Consider the following 21,016-nt stretch of genomic DNA (forward strand, 5'->3'; position numbering starts at 1 on the left):
TGCACTATGCATTGCAGTTTGGTTTCGTTGTTTTGAAATACGCGAAGCATATTATACATAAGGAATATTTTAACTTTTCGTTCACTTTGTTCACGAAACTAGTAGGCGACGCTCTTTAGCTGATTCATTTCTACGCTTAGCTGAGTGTCAGACACCACGAAGATATACGCGTTTATCTTAGTAGTGTCGCTGGCATCTTTGGTGCGTTTGATTTCCAAGGTTATTCCATCCTGCGTATTTACTAAACGTAGGCCCTGCCCATGTAGGTCTTCGTCGTTGGTGGTGCACATGTCAATCCATAACGCGTACTTATCCTTAAAGAACTCCTTTGGGGCAATTTGGTCGCCAAACTTGCGCGCGACTTCCCGGTACATATCCGCGGGCTTTATCCCTTGTGAGTAAACCTTGTTAGGCACTCCGTTAATGCTAACACCTACGTTGGTAATGTTAGGATTAAAGAATGCCTCAGAGTCACGCAATCCTGCTGTGTATGTCTTTGCAAACAGTAACATTAACCCTGTAAGGCTGCGCCTGGGAAGGTTAATGCTTTGGTTAATAACCTCTTCGACGTTGTTCGTAAAGCTGAACGTCTTATACATCACAACGTGGTCGTAAAGAAAAGCCTTGCCGGAGCTGTATTCCATGCCAGCGCTACGAGCCAGCTCTTCACTGTATACCGTTTCGTACTGCAGCTCCAAGTTAGTAACGGTGTATGGGTGGACGGCTGAGGAACTTACGTCTTTTCCCTGCAGGATGTTCGTAGTATCTGCTAGGGTCACTTCGAACTGCAGTTCACTTAGCTGCCTTGGGTAGTATGCACCGTGGTTCGTGATAATTTCAAAATCTAATGGAATAACATATTTAGTACCGTAGGCCGCCTTTATTTCGTCTTCTCCTGATGCGCTAGAGGTTGCGCTTCTTACCTTACGTATGGCTGCGCTTGCTATTCCCTGCTCTATCCTTTGCGCGCGGTCGAAGGCCGTCAACCATAAGTCTTTGTACGTGGTGTACAAATCATACCTGTTTAAGTCCAGCAAGGATTCCCCGGCGAACTTTACGCGTATTTTGGAAACAAGGTTCCTGCCTGCATTATTAACGACATAACGCGTGTCTGCGGTACTTGGTTGTATTGCTAGGTCGAACCTTAACGCCAAGGTGCCAGGAACCAATACTAGGTTATCCGTTAGACGGGGCACGCCTACGTACAGCGTCTCTCCTGGCTTTGCGCTGCTGGGGGTAAAGGTGACCCGGTGAAAGGTTCGTTCTGCCTTTAGTCCGCCAACCTGCTTAGGTAATACGTTGGGGTTTAACTTTGAGCTTATCATATATAATGGAAGTAGAAGGAACGGATTTCGATCCCCTTACCGAAGAAGGTCAAGTCGATATTAACGACGAAGAATACGAAACCCTGCTTCCTGATGACAATGTAGACCCCCGAGGCCTTTTTGATAAATTGCTGAGCAAGTATGGCGTCAGGGCCCGCGATGCTATGCGTTCCTTAAGAGATAAATTTAGGTCTAAGAACCCCCACACGCCCATTCCAGAATACTTACAAATGGAATCCCTTGGCGTGCGGTCGGACTTAATAGCGGACCTCATCAAGGACCTAAGAGAGCGATACCCAAGCCTAAACCTGGCTCCTTTGGACTTCCAAATAGGAGACAAAGGGCAGGTTCAAGTTAGAGAATCGGGTAGGGAAAAATGGCACAACCTGTATCAAAGGAAGAATTCCCACCTGCTTAACAACCAGCTTCCAAAAGGAGTCACAAATGCGCTGGGAACGCCCAACTTGACGATGCTAAGCACTTTGACTCAAAAGGAAACAGAAGTTGCTCAAAGGGCCTTTATTAGAGGTGTTTCGAAGCCTGGCTACAAAGATGCCCTCAGATCCGCAATCAGACTGCAAGAGGAGTGCCAGGAAAAACTTAACCAATTAGAGGTCGTCGAAGAGGAAAAAAGCAAACAACTTGAAGAACTTCCCTCAAATAGCGATGCGACCGGAGGCTTAATGAGTTACTTGCGGAGAATAAGTGCTGAAAAGGAAGCACTTAAGAAGGAAATACATGAAAATAACATAACCATCGATGACCTTACACACCAACTCGACGAAGCAACCAAGGAAGGGGGTAATATCGATAGTCACTTCAAAGCCGTCCAGGAGGAAAACCAAGCATTGCAGGGGCGTATAGAAGAATTGGAAGACGAATTCATGAAACAAGGCAGGCTAACTACTGAAAGTCATGTCGCCGAAATTACAGACTTTAGAGCTAGGCTTTCTAAGCTGTTGAAAGAAAAAAGCACCGCAAGAAATCAGCTAAGGGCTGCTTTGAATGAATCGGCGGGAAAAGACGCAGAACTACAGCGCTTAGGAAAAGAATTGATGGAGTCTGTTGACAGAGAAAGGCAAGTAATGGCGGACAAGGCAGTGGCGGAGGAACGAATACGACAACTTCAACAGGCCGTCGAAGACTTGGAGGGGCAAATAGAGCGGCAGCAGGAAATAAGTAACGACCAAACCCGTCCCGAAGAAGAAAGGGAAGCAGCCCAAAGGGAATTAGAGGCTCTTCAGGAAAGACTGGTGGAATTGCGTACGCAAAGAGAAGGCTTGGAAAGGGAGTTGGGGCTTACCACCAGGGAAAAGGTAAAAAGAGCCCTTTTGAAGTATGGCGTGCCGCTGGCATTTGCGGTCGCTATTTCAAGCGTAGTAGGAGTTATCTTGTCCGCGCTTAAGGCTACAGGCGCGGGCGTAAAGAAATTAGGCAATGGGCTGACGGACTTGGGAAAAAAGATGGCAGCCGGTCTTCCTGGGCTGCTTGGTAGCGTTCTTAGCCTGGCACTTAGGGCCGGCGGTGAACTGTTGAAGTTCGTGGGGAATAACATTTGGATATTAGTCGTAGCTATTGGGGTGGTCCTCCTGAAGAAGATGAAGGCTTAATCTTATCCTTGTGTATTACTGGTGGCTTATCGTCGTCGGGCGCCCGGGGCGTTCTCGACTGGGGATAAGTAAAGATAGTATTCGCGCCGCCTTGATAATTTGGTATCAGGGGTAGGGCAGTCATAGTAGAAATGGGTTTATGGCACCAAGCAGCATCAGCGGAAGCAGCGCCTTGACCATTTATTCGAAAGTAGGCAACGTCGTTGGGAAGAACCTGAAGCTTCGCATATTGACAATTGGCTATCATGTGAAAAGTTGTTGACGTTATGTCCTCTGTGCTTCGCGGTGGGGGCTCCGACGAAAAATGGGTCGGGTTCCTATTATTATCTTTTTTTCTGTAAGGCAGTAATGAATAGTCATTCTCATCGACAATCCTAAACCCAGCATTGCACGAATACCCCGTGTTAATGGTAATAGTACACACGATTAATCCCAAGCCCCCAACCTTCACCCACAGCCCGGTGTCATACCAATGCTGTTCTAAGTATTCCTTCTCCTCCAGGTAATGAAGGAACCAATCTTCCTTCGCGTGTGGGTTCATATATTTAAAGGCTAAGCACCGTAAAAGTGCTGATGGTTGCGTGATTATAAATAGTATCCCTTTGATTTTCTATGCTATTTACCGTAACCTTTCCCGTATCGTCTACTCTTATCTGCAGCTTTACCTTCCCATGGCAATCGGCGACCATGTGGAAAGTCCAAACGGAAAGATTCTCGGCGCTGGTTGTGGTGGGCTCTACGGAGAAATGCGTAGGCTCCCTGTTGTTTGTCTTATTTCTCATAGGCTGCAGTACGCCATTCTCATCCAGGAACCTAAAGCCGACGTTGGCATGGCTGCTCGTGCCAATGCAAATACTACAAAGGATTAACTTCTTTCCTGAGTAGTTCAAATTCACGGACATGCCCGTGACATCAACCCAAGATGCCTGGTCGTATTTTTTCTCGCCTGTGTAAGTCGTATAGACACAATCTACTCCAGCTACGTAGGGGTTGTTCATCGCCATATATAATAACTCAGACCAACGCCTGCAACTGCTACGCCGGCCTTTAGTAAGTCATGGTCATATTCCTCAGGTATCGTAGGCAGGGCCTTCTCTTGGGGCTTCTTCTTTGGTTCGGGTCTTTCTGCGTGTGATTTCTTTGGCTTCTCTACGAAGTGAGGAATGCCCTTGGTAGTATCAGAGTTCACGTCATTCGCCCCAAACTTCATGTCTTTGGTTGCTCGCTGCAGCTTGTTGTTGTAACCCACAACGGAATTGGTGTTAATAACCAAGTTACTTGGCATTAACCAACAACCAGGACTCAAGGCATAATCTAGCCGCACTTTAGATTGCTGCACCGCAAGTTGATATCTCTGCACCGACTTGGATATGTCATTTTTCTATTATTGCGGACTCAAACAGGGTTAGGAATTCCTGTTGCGTTTCCCGCGAAGCACCTTGGGATCCAACAATGGGGCTGCGGGTATTTACCTGCGCTCCCAGGGTGCAGTAGACGAATGCTTCAATGCTGCGGTTGATCCTGGCTAGGTTTCTTAGGCCTTTTCCTTTTAATAATACGAATGGATCCCAAGGACTGGGGTAAATTGTCTCAATCCTATCGATCAGCGTAACGTCATTCTTGCGACCACCCAAGTCGTAAAACTTTAGGACCCCGGGGTATTTTTGATGATACATGTCTGCCGGACGCACACCGTCAACATGCCAAGCATAGATAATACCCAAGCCATGCGTGGCACCCTCCCGATAACGAAAGTCTCTTTGCTGCGGCTTAAACTCATTCATTAGCCTTTCTAGGGCAGCGGAATCGTAGTGGTTATTCATTCTATTGAATGGCTTTTCCCCCGGCAGGGGCACTCTCAGCTCCTTCAATATGCGCCGCATAGTAAAGGCAACGTGGAACCTTAGAAAGGCAATGTTGAACATATCCGCGGCAACCCCGCAGCCCTTTGTAGCCGCCCAGACGGCAAAGTTTAACTGCTGCGGCCAGTACTTAAAGTTAGGCCCCTTTAACCATTCGTGGGCTTCTTTTCCTGAAGTGTGCTTAAGCTTAAAATCCTTAAAGATATCCCTTATTACTACGTCAAAGGTTTGCTTACCCACTGGAATCTTTAAATGCGTTACTATTTTATCAAAGTTGTTTATACCACCTTCAGCATCGTAAAATGGGTAATCCTGGTTGGTTATTAATAGATTCTTTGGAAAATTAGGTAGCCTTTCTTTATGCACGGGTTTTGGTGGCTTGGCGGTCGCCTTTGGCTCCAAGTCCGCATTACTGTACATTCTTTCGCCGTTGAAGTAAATCCCATCAGGTCTACGCTCAAACTTACTAGGGTCTGCATGCGGAAACATCTTCCTAAATGCTCTCCAATTCCAGTAATCTCGATTATCGTGATGTGGCTGCTCCTCAATATCATTCCCAAAAGCGTCGTACATACTATATATAATGGATGTTATACCATCAGCACCTCAGTTATACCCAGATGTTCCTAATTATCACACTACCACTAAGGATACAGGTCCTAATGAGATGAACGCCGAAAACTTCCGCTTAAATAAAGCAAATTTAATCCTGGCTTACTTGGAGGGGCAAACAAAACACTATGAGGAGGTTAGGAAAAAGTATGCTAGAGCCCGAAGCATGCTGCATAAAATAGCGATAACTTCCGGGTCTCTGTCCGTGGCACTAACAGGTACCGGCGTTGCTACTTCCCTAACTGGACCCGGGCTGGTAGTTGGCGTTCCTTTAGCCAGCGTTGGAGCCGTCTGCGGCATCGTTTCCGCCGTTACAACAGGCATTATGAAACAATTGTCCGGTAAGATATCCAAGCACGACACTCATATAGCCCTAGCAAAAGCAAAGGCTAACACCATCGCCGATTTGGTGTCTCAGGCTCTGCGGGACCGTAAAATCAACGACGTGGAGTTCTCTTTGATCCTCGCGGAGGAAAAGAAATACGGGGAGTTAAAGTCTGGTAATAAAAAAACCATCGTGAAAGATCTTTCCGAGGAATCTCGCAAAAAAATCTACCAAGAAGCGAAAGAAGAGCTTCAAAGAAAGCTTGCTCAGTAAACATCTGCTTTGAAAAAAGCGTGACAGGATTTCGTTTACATATCGAACGACAGTCTGAAAATTACGCGTAATACACGGCATGACCTTATTACGCGTAATACACGGCATGACCTTATTACGCGTAATATTTATGCTAATTTCTCATCTTATGGCATAAGATTCACTATCTTCTTGGAATCCATCCCAAGAGGGGGTGGTTGGGGTCGATTTCGTGAAATATTTCGTAAATTACGTCAGGGTAATAAGGAATATCCTTATCCAGCCGACAAAACATCCACTCGGCTTTTGTCATATCAGAAACCTCGGGAATAGGGTCGCCGGTAATTTCAGACAAAAGATAGGGAATAGCTTTGTAATATTTCCCTAGTTTTAATTTTTTCAATGTCTTCCGTAGACTTTGAGGGGTTGGCTCTTCTAAGTGGTTTATGATTTTCTTCTTTACTTCGTTGTCTAAATATACCGGCCGAAGACCTTGGATATGACTCATCCAGTCCCTAAAGTATTTTATTCTCTTATAAGGTGTTTTCGTACGACCTCCATTGGCGTAATACTGCTCTCTGGTAGCATTTGGTACGGCATTACGAATATTCTTACCACACTCGTAACACTGTGCTGACGTGTCGTCTTCTATTTGCATTTTTTTACCACAACACCAGAAACCCTTGGGCTTGGGTATGTTAACTTTGGATCTTAGGCAAATTATACAGAAGTCATTGGTGAACTTTTTACATTCATGCATCGTATATCCAACAAATATCTTAACCTCCGTTTGCGATATCTTTGATTCCCAACACAGCAGCAGTAAGGGACTTGTCGCGCGGGTATTTCCCGTGCCGGACCGTTCCTCAAAACGCCTGTTAATCCCGTGAATCTTCGACATCCACCGCGAGTCCCCCTTACTGCTGCTGCGCTCTATAAATTGGATTGGTAAGCAAAAGACTTGTCCAAACCTGCCTAACAATACTCTCCCCGTCATTTTATGGTAATAAGTAATAAAGATAATGAAATCCACCGCATATGATACACGTAATGCGTGACGTATTAGAACATAATTAAATCCACCGCAAATATACTCAAATCCATCCCAAAATTAGGAAATCCGGCCCGTGCCATCCCTACCCTACTACTTATGATTACTAATAAGACTGTTTCGCTTTAGCCAAATATCAATACGATAAGGTCTTGATTAACGTTCTCTTCGGCTATATTAACGTCTTCCGAGCAAGAATATATTTCCGTATCGTCAGCATGCTGCATTACATAATTGTTTTTACAGGCGTCGGAAATCTAATTACTTTGTATATATGAAATAGAGTCGGACCAAGGACCGACCCCTGAAGGCCATGGGTGATCTTCATCTGTTGAGAACATTTCTGGCCAACATTGGGTTACACATGCTTTTAATTTGGCGGGAAGACATCACGCAGTTATTTCATTTTATCTAGCAACGTGATTGTACTAAATGGAAATCTAAAAATCAGTGGCTGGAAAACGATGAAGAGATAACGCTGACATTATTATATCCTATATCTTACACCCTTAGCCTTATCCTAGATTAAAATTATGGACAATGCTTGAAGTTTTATTTTAAAATGTTGAAAAAAGTTCTATATAGACTCGCCGTTCTTGAAGTTTAAAATACTCGTATCTTCATTTAGTCTGTCCGTATTTTCATACTAGTTCATAATTTCAGTACTAATTTAAAAGCGCTTAAATAAATGGTTCATACGAAATAGGGACGCCAAACTAGAAACAAAGTCAATAAAGCTCGCTAAAAGCCATCTTTAGGATAAGAAAAGTGCTCTTATAGAATAGAGCTACTGGCATTGTCACCGATAGATCAACATCTCAAGTCAACTTTACAGATTAGGAAACTAAAATTCTATGACATTGAATGTAATGAATGAATTATGTCAAGCTTATATAAATATTACATCAAATATTCTCGTTTTTTGATAAATGTGTGATATAAATTATAAATCAGGCATTGGACTGTAAATGGAGTATATGTAGAACGACAGGACTATTGTTTTTGCAGTTGGAGTCGTGGGTTGAACTAACACTACACCTTCGGAAATCTTCGAATTTTTTTTCCTATTTTTGCTAATAGTTCATAAGGAACTTTTGTATGATTTTTTTTCCGCTTAAAGAACTAGAATTAAAGTTCAGAACTATTCTAAAAAGTTGAGAACAGCAAAAATATTAAAGGTGAATATATCGTACTTTGGAAATACAAAGAGGAATCTCAAACGACAAGAAAAGAAGATGAACAATTCGACTTCATCTGATAACCATAGTTATTTCTACTCTGAAACTGAGGTTAGCAAAGTGCTTAAAATTACAGCTTATTCTGTAATGTTGTTCCTGTCGTTTATTGGGAATTTCGTAATGATTGCCATAATTTACAAGAACGCCAACCATCGAATGCGAACAGCAAGTAATTGTTTCATTCTAAACATGGTGATCTCGAATCTTCTCTTTACTGTATGGAACGTTCCATTTTCGCTCAAAGCACTTGTGAACGACCACGAATGGAAAATTAGTGGAAACTTTGGGTCATTCTTGTGTAAATTTTGCGTTTTTTCCTGGTTCTTCTCAGAGCTTGTTTCAACTGGAAGCTTGTCAGGGATTGCAGTGGACCGCTTTGTTCTCGTTTACTGGCCGACCAAAAACCTTGTTACTAAAAAGATTTCAGCTTTAGCGATAGCTCTAAGTTGGGTTATAGCCACTGCTTTTAGCTCTCCTTTATTTTTATACACGAACGTCTTTCAATACAAGGACAAACTCTATTGTTTCATGAACTTAGGAAGTGAAGGTGTTTTCGAAGCGTTTACTACAGTTATATTTACGCTGTTTATCGCTACTCCTTTATTAACTGTTACTGTGCTTTATTTTGCAATAATTATCAAACTATTAGGTCAAAAACCAGTAGGTGAAAATATAAACAACCAACGCTTGGAAAGAAAGCGAAGAGAAAACTATCGTATTTGTCTTATGCTTTTGACGATAGTTTTTCTCTTCGCACTGTGTGTACTTCCATATTGGACGATTTATCTCTATTGTTTCATAAATCGGCTTGGTAAATCTTCTAGTGTCTGTGATGGGAGATATTTTGAAATTACTTTTTTATTGACGTTTGTAAACGCTGCTGCAAATCCATATATTTATATATTTTGTAGTCAATCTTTTTTTAATGGCGCAAAGAACTTATTTTTTACGGTTCCTATACACCCGGAGTTGACTTCTGTTAGTCATCAAACTCGAAGGACAAATCGCCGTGTGTCTGAAAGAACTGACTTGTAATGTGCTCCAGCTATTGAAATAAAAACTATAACTTAACTCATTCATTATTTACATCATGTTAGATGTTAGTTCCAGAAGGGTTACCGGTATTCCCCGGGTTCTTTGATTTATCTTCCTCCGTAAAAATCAACATGTGAGTTGAGTATTTAACATTTTTGTAATGCTTGTGGAGTGAACTAAGTATGTGGACGAGCGGCGGTACGGTGCGAGAAGTGCAATTTCAAAATATGGGGTTTTTTGAAAAATATTTTTCTTCTTCTTTACTATTTTCTTTCTTTCATTCCTTCCTTCTTTTTTCAATTCCTTTTTCTCTTCTTTTTTCTATCTTCCCCATGTTTTCAAATACTGGTTCTCAAATCAATGGGTGAATTTTCAAGTTTATTTTAGTTTACGCTATTTCTTTTAATACTAAGTTCCCCAATCCATTATTTGCTGATGAACGGTATATTTACACTTCTACGAAAAAAGTTAAAATCCTAAATTATCCTTGGAGGCTAAAACAATATAAACTTATTTGTCGTCTAAAATATTTATAATTTATTTTCAAAAAGCTGTAAATTAAATGCGAGCTCTCAAGATAATTGGAAAATCATCGCTTTTGTTTGTTTAGAGGACGATTTGTTTATTTAGGTTTGATGAGTTCGCCGCTTTTAAGGTAAGACACTGTTTATTGATTTTAAACTTTATTGGATTTGTTTGGCTAAAATTTTAGAGAAGACTAAATAAAAATATACAAATTGACGGCAGGATTGCCTTTAAAAGAAAGTATTTTTCGTAACTATTTGAATTTTCTATACGTAAGAAATATAGGAAGCCATTTCCATGTTACGGCATGTGGTACGTTTCCCTCTCATACGAAAACCATTCTTAAGGGAAGCCATTTCCATGTTACGGCATGTCGTACCGGGTACGTGCTGTAAGTCAGTACGTGGTACGTTTCCCTCTCATATGAAAACCATTTTTGTGGGAAGCCATGTCCATGTTACTCTACCGTGTACTTGCTGAAAATCCGCAGCATGTTATGTTTCCAATTCATACGATATATAATACGTCTTTCGACTTTGAGATTGATGGGAATTAATAAAACTCACTTTAATTTACTTTTATCTTAATTGACAACGATTATCATCGTTTTAGTGCAAGTTATGATTTGTTGACAAAATTTTCATGTGTTAAGTCGTGTAATAATATTATGTGGCTTTCGTGAATTTATACGATTCAAAATTATAAAAAAGATTATGAATATTATAGTTATTGTACTTAAGAAATGGCGAACTTCAAGAGAGGAAAAGACTCGAAAGAAAGACAACACCTTCACTTGAAGGTAAGCCGTTCAAAAGCTTGTCATATCAATCGCTTAAATGACTCCAGAAAACTCGAAGAAATACTGAGTAAAAAGGGAATGTTTTTCCCTACAAAAATAAAGGAAAAGCTTTGAGAAATAATAGTAAAATAAAAGAAAAAAATTTTTATTAAAATAAAGCGCTTAATTTTCTTCTTTAAAAAAATTTAAGCAATTATTTACTAAAAATATAAAATGGCTCTAATTTTCTTCTCCTTTAATATACTTCAGACTGGACAGTTCATTGTTTGAACAGGCCCCGGAACAACCACTATGCGTAGGTAAATATTTATTTTTATTCTGGATGTGAACTTTAATATACTACAAAGTAATTATATCTGGAGGAAGGATCAAAGATTTACCTTAATACACTCGCCCTTGTAGACAGCTTTAGACAATTTGAAGACCAGAAAACGTAGGGAAAGGTTTTGTTTTTCACTGGTTCTTATGAAGGGCGCTTTTCAATTAGTTAAGAAGAGGAATTGTTCCGTCTTTTCTTATACCAAAAAAATCATTATTTTGTCCCCATAAAAAATCCTCTATGCAAGGGGGGACTTAAAGGGGCCTATAAAGAAGGAATTTTTAATCAGCTGCTTAAGTAATCAGATAATTAAGTTTTTATTTTTATATCCAAAAAAAAAAAAAAAATCGTTAAATCACAACGAAATTCTACCTTTTTTTATCATATTTACAACTTTCTTAGTTTTTGATACCACTGATTAACGTTACAGTAAAACCCTTGGAATAAAAATAAAAAAAAATTAGATGTGAGGTTCTGTCGTTCCTGGTGACTTCTTGACGACATAACCTTGCAAGGATTTTCCTTCATCGTTTGACCCTGATTGGAACAAAAATAATATGAATTAGTTTCTACGCAAAAAACCTCTTTACCTTGGGTTAAATGTTTCCCCATTTCAGACACGTGTCATTCCCTAGAGTATCATTTCACGAATTGCAGCTTTTCCAACTCCACCCTCTAAAAATCGACTTCTCCCCGAATCCCATAACCGTCCTTTAACTAAGTGACCCTGATTTGCAAAATATACATGTAAGTGTTGGTGGTCGTTCTTACCAAGCAAACTTTTTCCTTGCTTTCTTTTGTCCAGGCTTCTTTCGCTCGACGATTCTTGGATCTCTGATGAGTAGTCCAGCTAGAAGAGGCCAGAAATATATATATTATTAAAATTAAAAATAATAATATAGCTTATTGCTGATCTTTAAGAGAGAGTACTGAAAAATGATGAAAGGTGAAAAATTTATTCTTATTTTATTATTGAAAAAATGAGATTTGACAAAATGGGAATGGAAAAGAAAATTGTCAAATTGGGAATGGATAATTGCTTCCTCCAACAAGTAAAAATGAACAGTGCTTAAAACTGAGGCCACTGGGCGACAGATGAAATGCAAGGAGTTTTGAATGTAGATAATTAAAGTATTATGAGGGATGAAAGAAGAGGTATTTTACCATCAAGTAGTGGTTGCTGAAATCCTACAGAGAAGTTTAAGAGAGCGCGACTAATGGCCAATCGAATAGCACCAGCTTGACCTGGAAGAAAATAATTTTAAAATGTGTGTGCGAGAGATATTTAATACAAAATGAAAGTTTGCCATTCACCTTTTGCAGGGTATTAAGGAAGATTAAAGAGTTTGTCACGTTCCCAATTTTCGTCCCCAATGCCCTTCAATAGACCTCCTCGGCTCTGGAGCGCTCGAGCGTAATGTTGTCCCACTTCAGACCACGTGTCATTCATTTTAGAATAATATTTTTTGTTTGAGTAGTATCCATATTCATGTGTCTTCTCATGTGCAACCGAGCGCAAACCTTAAACAAAGAAATGATACTCTAGGGAATGACACGTGGTCTGAAATGGGAAAACATTACGTCAGAGCCGAGGAGGTCTATTCGTACTGCACATGTTTAAGAAAATGCTATGACTGCACAGTGAATGGCAATAAGCCTGAAGCGAGATGACGTTTTACCCCCGTCTCTAGACCATAATCCTTTTCACACTGCTTTTGTTCTTTAATTATGACTATTGTTCCTGTATTCTCTAAGGAATCAAAAAGTTTAATGTGAAAGAATTTTAAAAACTATTATGGTATAGAGACGGGGGTAAAACGTCATCTCGCTTCAGACTTATTCTCTGGTACAAAGTGGCTGGTCACTGCTGACGTCATGAGTTTGACTAACCTGCAGGGCCTCCACCAATCACATTGCACTCAGCATCATAATGACCAACACCATCAACCACTTGGAATGGAAACAGAATTTGCTTCCTAGTAAAAAACACAAGCATTTTAGTGCTTTTAAAATAAATAGCACAATTTCATGCAAATTCCATTGTTTTCTATTTCTTGATTAGCACTATTTTGTTCTATTTAGTAATTAATTGTTTGCACTCTACTGAAATGATCACGATAGCACAAGTGCTCTTATATGTAAATTATTGTGAAAAGCTCAGAAATACAGTATGTGTGAAGTAACTCGACTTTAACTCTTATCATGTGAGGTAACTGCCATATGAATGTAGTGTGACCCATGGCTTTCAAAATGTTTCAGTCAGGAGCAGGTGGTCATAAGTCTAAAGTAGCTGACTGTAATCCAGTACGAGGAACAGAAGGTATTTTATCAGAAAGAAAATTAAGCTTGGCCTGGGGTTAACCTTGAAGCAATCCCCAGAGCTCTGACGCCCACTGGCTTTTGTCGCAGCAGGATTCTGGAAGCCCCGTGTCCCCGAATATTTCTCTTGCCTTAACTAAACACTGCAAGTTGTGTCTTACCTATCCTCCAGCCTTCCGAAGTACTGTACCACAGGAATCCCATTAATGGTTACTTCTCCAGAACCTTTTTTGACCCACACTTCTGCGATGGCTCTTTTGCGATGTCCTAAAAAACAGGGAATCAATTCGTTTGAAGAAATTAGTTTGGTTCGATAAAGTAAGCAATGACTATGAATCATTTCTTACCTATTCCATGTGCTCGTCCATCTTCGTCAACCTTAGAAAACATAAGAATAGAATTTACGTTTGTATTAGCCAGGAGTTTTTAAAACCTGGGGCATAGGAAGGTGGCAAGGGGGACAGGGCCTTTTTAAGGATTTTTTTCTGGTTTGGCATCTCTGGGGCTCAAACAAAATGGCAGATTTTTGAATTTGGGCTCCCCTCTTTGGAAAATCCTGGCTATGCTCCTGAAAATAATACCAAAAATACTGGTCTGTATTATCACAGTGCTGTTTTGAAATCATAGACATCTTGTCGATCTTACCTGTAGAGAAATTTGCTTCATGCCAGGCGTGAATACTGGGAAGATATACTTTTTGATGAAATCATAGACAAGATATGCATTGGGTTGTGAGGCTAGCTTCTTCAAACGGTACAGAACAACTTCATACTATTATAAAGAAAGGTAAAAGGAAAAAAAAATCAATTTGGATCGATTGATGACACAAAAAATGAGTGGCCCTTAAGCAGACCTCAGGGGTACTCCTTAAAAATATTTTTGCAGGTAGCTTCTTCATACGGTAAAAAACAACTTTAAAGAAGAAAAACAATCAACTTGGATTGGCATTACAAAAAAATAATTGGTCCATAGGTAAACCCTGGGGTACTCCTTAAAGTTTATATTGTGGTTATATACAGTAGCTTCTTGTTGTGGATTAAATATGCTGAAATGCATTGTCCTAAGGTGAATCCTTGTGGCACTCCAAGTACATTTCTAAATTAGATGTAGAATTTAATTTGCATGGTCCCAAGGTGAATCCTTGTGGCACTCCAAGTACATTTCTAAATTAGATGTAGAACTTATTTTTCATAGTCCCAGGGTGAATCCTTGTGGCACTCCAAGTACATTTCTAAATGGGATGTAGAACTTATTTTTTGTTGTAATTTTTACCTCTCTTTCATCTAGCGTTTCCTCAAGCATATTTTCTAGCTCAATCTTTTTTATCCATCTCATTGGTCTTTCGTTTTGTGTTTCTTCTTTCTCTTCACTTCAAAATCAGATAAAGGAATGCAAAAAATATTAAATGATTAAAACATTTCTATAGGTTTGAATGTAAGAAGATAGTGCTAATAATAGGACAAAACTTTCTGAACATTAAACTTACACATCTTCACTTCGATTGGCAGCTTCGTTTTCTCTGTCACTCAAGGTGTTCTTGACTTCAAGTCTGGCATTCTCAAGCTTTTCAAACTGCTTATAGATATCCTTATAAAAGAAAGTCTTGATTTAGAAAACACCCAAAACTTGAGTTACTATTATGAATATTTGTGCTATTTTATTTTTAATTTAATACAATAACTAATAATAATAATGGTGATGATGATGATAATATAACACTTTATTTACTGAGGATGTAACTGCTCAGCTTTTTTAAAACCTGGTCCTCCTAATGAATAATATAATAATTTCTAATACTACAATTGTCTTACATATATTAAGTCGTGGTAGCCTATTCTTCCAGTATAGAATGCTGCTGATGAGGGACGACCAGTTGCATCAAACAACTGACCTGAAATTATAAATTAATAATGAATGGATAAATGGAAAGATGGATGTGCAAATTGATTTATAGATGCTACAGATCTCACTACCACACCTTAAGTAATCTACTTACATGCCTACTTTTGTTACATGTATTACAGTGAATACCTTACTGGCAATGTGCTAGATCCAAGACAGTGACAAAAGTAGGCGTGTCAGTAGACGAATTAGGGTGTGGTAGCTAGACAAATTTTTGGCGTGCTGACACAGTTCGGTGAGATGCGTAGTAAAATGGGTGGATGGGTGGGTGACTAGATAGATGGCCAGACAAACGAACGAACAAACAGACAAACGGACGGACAGACGGATGGACGGACAGACAAACGGACGGACGGATGGATGGATGGACAGACAAATGGATGACTTGACTTACCCCTTGACTTTTTGAATAACTCTGAAGGATGCTGAAAATTAAAAATAAATAAATAAAACTCAGGGTATCAGAATTTTTTCATCAACTGAAAAACCTGTCATAAATTTTCCACAAAGAAAAGAAAAGTAACTCAGTTCTGCTAGAAAATAATAAAAGCGAAGGGCAGAAGAAGGACAATGTTAGAAAGTCTACCAGACAATACTCACCATAAGCATTGGTCTTGCATCTTTGGCATAAAGACTGGACGGCATCAAGTAATCAATTGCTGCCTATGAATGAAACAGTAAGAGGATAGCATATAATGGTCAGCTTATCTGAGACAAAAATGTTAGCCAATCAAATTCAAGAAAATTTTCAAAACTGAGGTGTCACTTTCTTTCTTAAACTTAAAGATATCCAGGCCACGAAATAAAAATCAAAAAACGTCGCTAATAAGTGCTTGATAACAGTGACTCAATACACTGTATAATGATAATGGGCATGTTTTTATTTTTCAGTGGTCAATTTTTCCAGGCTTCATGACAGCTCAGTTTTGCAGTGACATCATTTCTATATCACTATTTCAGATCATCTGGAGTAAGATTGTGGTTTAAACACACTTTTAAATTTTTTTATTATTTATTATTTTGGCATGATACCTGGACGTCTTTGTCTGTAAAGTTTTCTACATTTTCACCCATTATGGCAGCGAGCCATCTACGGCATCTATCATATCTCTTTATCTGTTCTTGCATAAAGGGATCTGGAAGAATTTTTCAAAACTCTAGTAAGATTTGGAATATTAGGCCCTTTCGGCGTTAGCATAATGTTTTCCCATTTCATGCCATGTGTCATTCTATTGATTATCATTTCTTTGTATGACTTCAATATAAATCTGTTATCATTAATTTTCAACTTTAAATTCATATGTGTTGTATCCATATTCATGTTTCTTCTCAACGGTTAAAAAAAGAAATGATAGTCTATGTAATGACACATGGTCTATAATGGGAGAATAAAGGTGCTGACACACGGTGCAACATTGCAAGCAACAAAAATTGAATCGGGGTGACACACATTGCAACAAAATCATGCAACATCGCTTGTGTCAGCCTGCTATGTTAAGATATTTGATCAGCAGTTATAAATTTGGTGCAAGCTGATTGGCTGTAAATTTCAAAATATTGCAGGTAATGTTGCGGCCATGTTCACATGATGAAATTTGTTGCACGCAATGTTGCAAGAGTAGAGCGCGATTCAACTTCATGTTTGTTGCATGCAACATTGCGTGCAACAAGTTTGGGGTAGACACACGATGCAACAGTCCGGCTGCATGCAATGTTGCATGCAATGTTGCACTGTGCGTCAGCACATTATGACATCCAAGCTAAAGAAAGGGCCTTCCAATTGATTCATGTATGGCCAATAAATTAGATTATTCAAGAAAGCCTTCTCATATAATACAGAATCGTCAGTTGAAATTGAATTGTCTAGTGCTAAAATTTTGTCTTAAAGTCACAGTCACATGAGAGTGATTTTCATTTGCCCGTAACACAAATTCCATTGTTTTCTGTTGTTTTATGTTGACTGTCAGTCAATAAAATACAGTAATACAATTGCTTCACAGGCAGAATATAAATCACACTAGCTGCTTGTAATTATATACTCAAGCTTCTGTAAATTTCAAGGTTCATATTAGTTTGGCCTGCCTTTGAGGTACAGTATTGATGAACAAACTTTGTCCTCGGCTAAACAAATCATTCACACTTGGCTTTGGCAATTTGGTTGCCTCTGTCAGATCTTAAGAATCAAAGATGTTTTTTCCTTTAGTGTGACCCACCCTCATTCATTGTATCTCAACAAAAAATATCAAAGGCCACAACAAACTTTTATGGTAAGAAAATTTGTTTAATGCCATTGTTTTTGAGATACACTGAAACATATTACTCAATTTAAAAGAAAGATAAAAAGAGGGCGAGGAATCTCAGAGCCGATGGTTCACAGCCTCACCATCATCGTCTTCATTCTCGGTTATGGACACTCCTCCACCTGTTGATGACACCCTGCTTCCTGGGTTTTCTACTACCTATATATATCAAAACTTGTTAGACAGACAGACAGAAAGAAAGAAAGACAGACACAGATTTTATTTAGAGTATTGCACTGTTTGGTCAGTGGTGGATCCAGGATTTTTCAAAGGGGGGTTCCATTTCTTAAACCGTGTATAATTCTCTTTTGTTTAGTCAATGTTTGACAAAAAAATTGGCTCTAATCACCTAATTTACTATCTAGTAACGGAACTTAAAGGTAAATTAAACATTATAACAGCAAATATCTATCATTTCGTGTTCAACATTATCTTTGTGGATACTTTTAAGCAAAATTTATGTAAGACATATTTCTATTACCTAAAAGATCAAACCTTCAAGGGGGGTTCCGTGGACCCCTTTGACCCCCCCTGGATCCACCACTGTTGGTACATAAACTTTGTTCCAAATAAATATGAATGTATATAAATGCCTAAATAAGTATGCGTTATACGTCAACCCTCAAACCCCCCTCCCCTCCCCCCACTCTCTCTCTCTCCCTCTCCCCATCTTCATCATATAAGTGTAGACTTGCTTGTTGCATGGTTCTCTCCAGTGTTTTTCGGTTTTTCGCCCGGTTCTCTAGTTTTCCTCCCTCCACAACGATCACCTTCTAAATGTATTCGCTGGTTTGTTAACCACTGGCTATTTAACCGTATAATATACTACCCTAGTAAAGTAAAATGGACTACAGTATTCGTTATATAAATATTTTCATGTTTATCTTACCGTATTGCTAGGGATTGCCGATATAATACTCGTGGTACTAAACTTTACAGAGTTTATTCTCATGGCTGCAAAAGAAGCCTGCGAAATAAGAGTAAATTATAATGAAAAAAAACCTGAACTGGCTGGAGTCTGCCATCTTGAAAACACGTGCAACACAAATGTTCTCCAAATTTCATTTCACTACTCACAAAATCACTAGTAGTTACAGCACTTAAGGGTTTTGCCAATGTATTTTTGCCTAATAATAACGTTCTTGTGCTGGTAATGGTTCTTGATCTCGCTATACGTGAGCATAATGACAAACTGTATCTTGCTCTGGACGCCGCCATTTTGAATTGGTGAGCACAGGAACCCCGGCGAACCCCGGCGTCGTATTCGTGTCAACCACAGGGATCCCGTTAGATCAGAACCTGACTAACATCAGCCCAAAGGATGTTTCAGGGTTCGATCTGTGTTAGCCGTTCCTTGACTAAGATCAGAAGAGAGGTTGTTTAGGGTTCAATCTGTGAGTTAGCCATGCCCTGACTTAGATCAGCCCAATTGTTTCAGGGTTCGATCTGTGATGTAGCCATGCCCTGACTTTGATCAGCCCAGAGGTTGTTTCAGGGTTCTATCTGTGAGTTAGCCATGTCCTGACTTAGATCAGCCCAGAGGTTGTTTCAGGGTTCTATCTGTGAGTTAGCCATGTCCTGACTTAGATCAGCCCAGAGGTTGTTTTAGGGTGTGATATACAACTGAGTAATATAGCTGCTTGTCAATCAAAAATCTTCTGCATTTTCAGCTTCAAAATTTATGATATCATATATACTGTACACCAAGTATTTTATTTTATATTCATTCAAAAACATAATAATTTGAATGATATGTATAATTCATTCCGTGAATAATTATGTCATAATTCAAAAGCTGATATTTGTACCATTATATACAATGGTTCATAAGTAGGTCCATCACCAGGACTTTGGAAAAAGGGACAATGTTTAAAAGGAGAGAGAGATGGATAAAACAAGGGGTTTGTTTGCACCTTCAAACCGTGCCTGATGATGAGCCTGCTGAATGAGTACCTTTAACTATAATAATCTAGGAATAATCTAGCTGGTTTGCTGTTTGATCTATAATAACATTAAACTTGTCATAACATGTGCAATCATGTATCGTTTAGCATCCCTTTTAAAAGCACAATGATAAGCCTTCCTCCCCCCACCCTCCCCACCCCCAACCATGCCATCAAGATCCTGAACTGATAAAGTCAGTCAGTGTCATAAAGTCCAGAATTTAAATATTACCAATTCAATCACTTACAGTACAACTACACCCAGGGGGGGTACTCCGCCAGAATTTGGGTAGGGGTGTTCCGCTGGGATCCTTAAAGGGATACCCTGTTTATGAAAAAAAACCTCAAATTTGTGGACCCTGTTTATGATAAAAGATATAATTAATTGCACTGAGTTCTTGTTTCAATTATCATGTCATCTCGCATATAATTTTTTACGACCGTAACAACCAGTTTCGGTCAATATGAAAGTAGAAACCCTGAATATGACAGGAAACTCGGGAAGAACTTGAAACTTGCATACCCTGTTTATGATGAGAAGCTCGAAAAACCATACCCTGTTCACAGCGGATCATCCCTGCATAGTCCATATATGGCAGTATCCCCCCCCCCCCCCCCCCCCCGGGACTACATCAACCAAAGCCACCCAAACAAATTTCAAATCGAATTCCCAACTCACATTTTAACGCTGCATAAAAGATGAATTAGTGAATTCTGGGTTTTAAACTGTTTCTTGTTCAGTTCTGATCACACACGCACATGTATAAAGTAAAATATATGACTCTAAAGAGGAAAATGTGAAAATTTGTATAGATTCTATTGTTTAAATACCCAATCGTGGTTGGCTAATTTGTAAGAAAAATTGTCTGGGTGGCGTCAAAGCTTGGTTGGTTATGTCGCACAGTAATATAAGGCTCCATAATAAAACCATATCAGTGCTTCACAATTCACTTTTCGACCTAAACTGGCTAATCAAGTCAAGCTTTATCGAAGTTTAAGTCACCAGCTTGTGCAGAATAATTAAACATCGAGTCTCCTTTATGCAAGCTTTGTATCGTAGAGCTCAAATTCTCTAAATTCTTCATCAATCTTTCCAGATTTCTATCACATTTGGTTTCATCTTCTTCATCATTCTCCATCTCGGTACTATCCATCTGAAAATGCATCTGAGCCGCTCTCTCTTGTAAATCCCTAACTTTATCCATCTTATCGATGGTAAAATCTGATCCAAACGCATGAAGCTTCCCGTTATGGAAGTCGTCCATTAAACCAAGCAATTCTCTCTCCATTATTTTGACGTCTGTTCTGTCAGTAAGGAAAGAATGTTCTTGTATTGGGCTGTTTTGATGGCTGTGATAACCTTTCTCGTGAGTCCTAGCGGATCTTGTTTTCATCCTACTGGATCCCTTAACCTTAGACGGTCCTGATTCAGCCATAATTTCTCGATGTTTACCTGAAATTCCACAGTATTTTAACTCTTATTTGACCAGAGTTTGAATCCTTTATAAGTTTCAATGAGAAGAAATTTCAATGTATATTAATGTCCGAGGGGGCCTGGGACGTGAGCAGCAGTTCTTTAAAATATAAATCATGTAAAGT

The 21,016-nt window shown here is 39.3% G+C and overlaps 2 protein-coding genes across 2 annotated transcripts; both read right to left on the minus strand.

Annotated features, from left to right (window-relative positions):
- Positions 1–11,328: 11,328 nt before the first annotated feature.
- On the minus strand, positions 11,329–18,692 carry LOC148906505 (small ribosomal subunit protein uS9m-like). The gene is made up of 16 exons (XM_089037414.1): positions 18,552–18,692; positions 18,364–18,441; positions 17,558–17,633; positions 16,207–16,310; positions 15,775–15,837; positions 15,569–15,599; positions 15,084–15,163; positions 14,759–14,859; positions 14,545–14,641; positions 13,918–14,043; positions 13,620–13,650; positions 13,434–13,539; positions 12,844–12,929; positions 12,118–12,198; positions 11,725–11,803; positions 11,329–11,490 (listed from the first exon to the last, which is right to left on the minus strand). The coding sequence occupies exons 1-16, from the start codon at positions 18,690–18,692 to the stop codon at positions 11,478–11,480; spliced, it is 1,293 nt and encodes a 430-aa protein (XP_088893540.1). The 3' UTR covers positions 11,329–11,477.
- Positions 18,693–20,045: 1,353 nt separating this feature from the next.
- LOC148906506 (coiled-coil domain-containing protein 28A-like) lies at positions 20,046–20,930 on the minus strand. The gene has a single exon (XM_089037837.1). It carries the CDS (start codon positions 20,851–20,853, stop codon positions 20,395–20,397), a length of 459 nt encoding a protein of 152 aa, XP_088893963.1. The 5' UTR covers positions 20,854–20,930; the 3' UTR covers positions 20,046–20,394.
- Between the last annotated feature and the right edge of the window lie 86 nt (positions 20,931–21,016).

This window comes from Actinia tenebrosa, unplaced genomic scaffold (assembly GCF_029948245.1).
Source record: "Actinia tenebrosa isolate PJP-AT-01 unplaced genomic scaffold, QUT_ActTen_1.0 PGA_scaffold5__44_contigs__length_20552954, whole genome shotgun sequence".
Lineage (NCBI taxonomy): Eukaryota > Metazoa > Cnidaria > Anthozoa > Actiniaria > Actiniidae > Actinia > Actinia tenebrosa.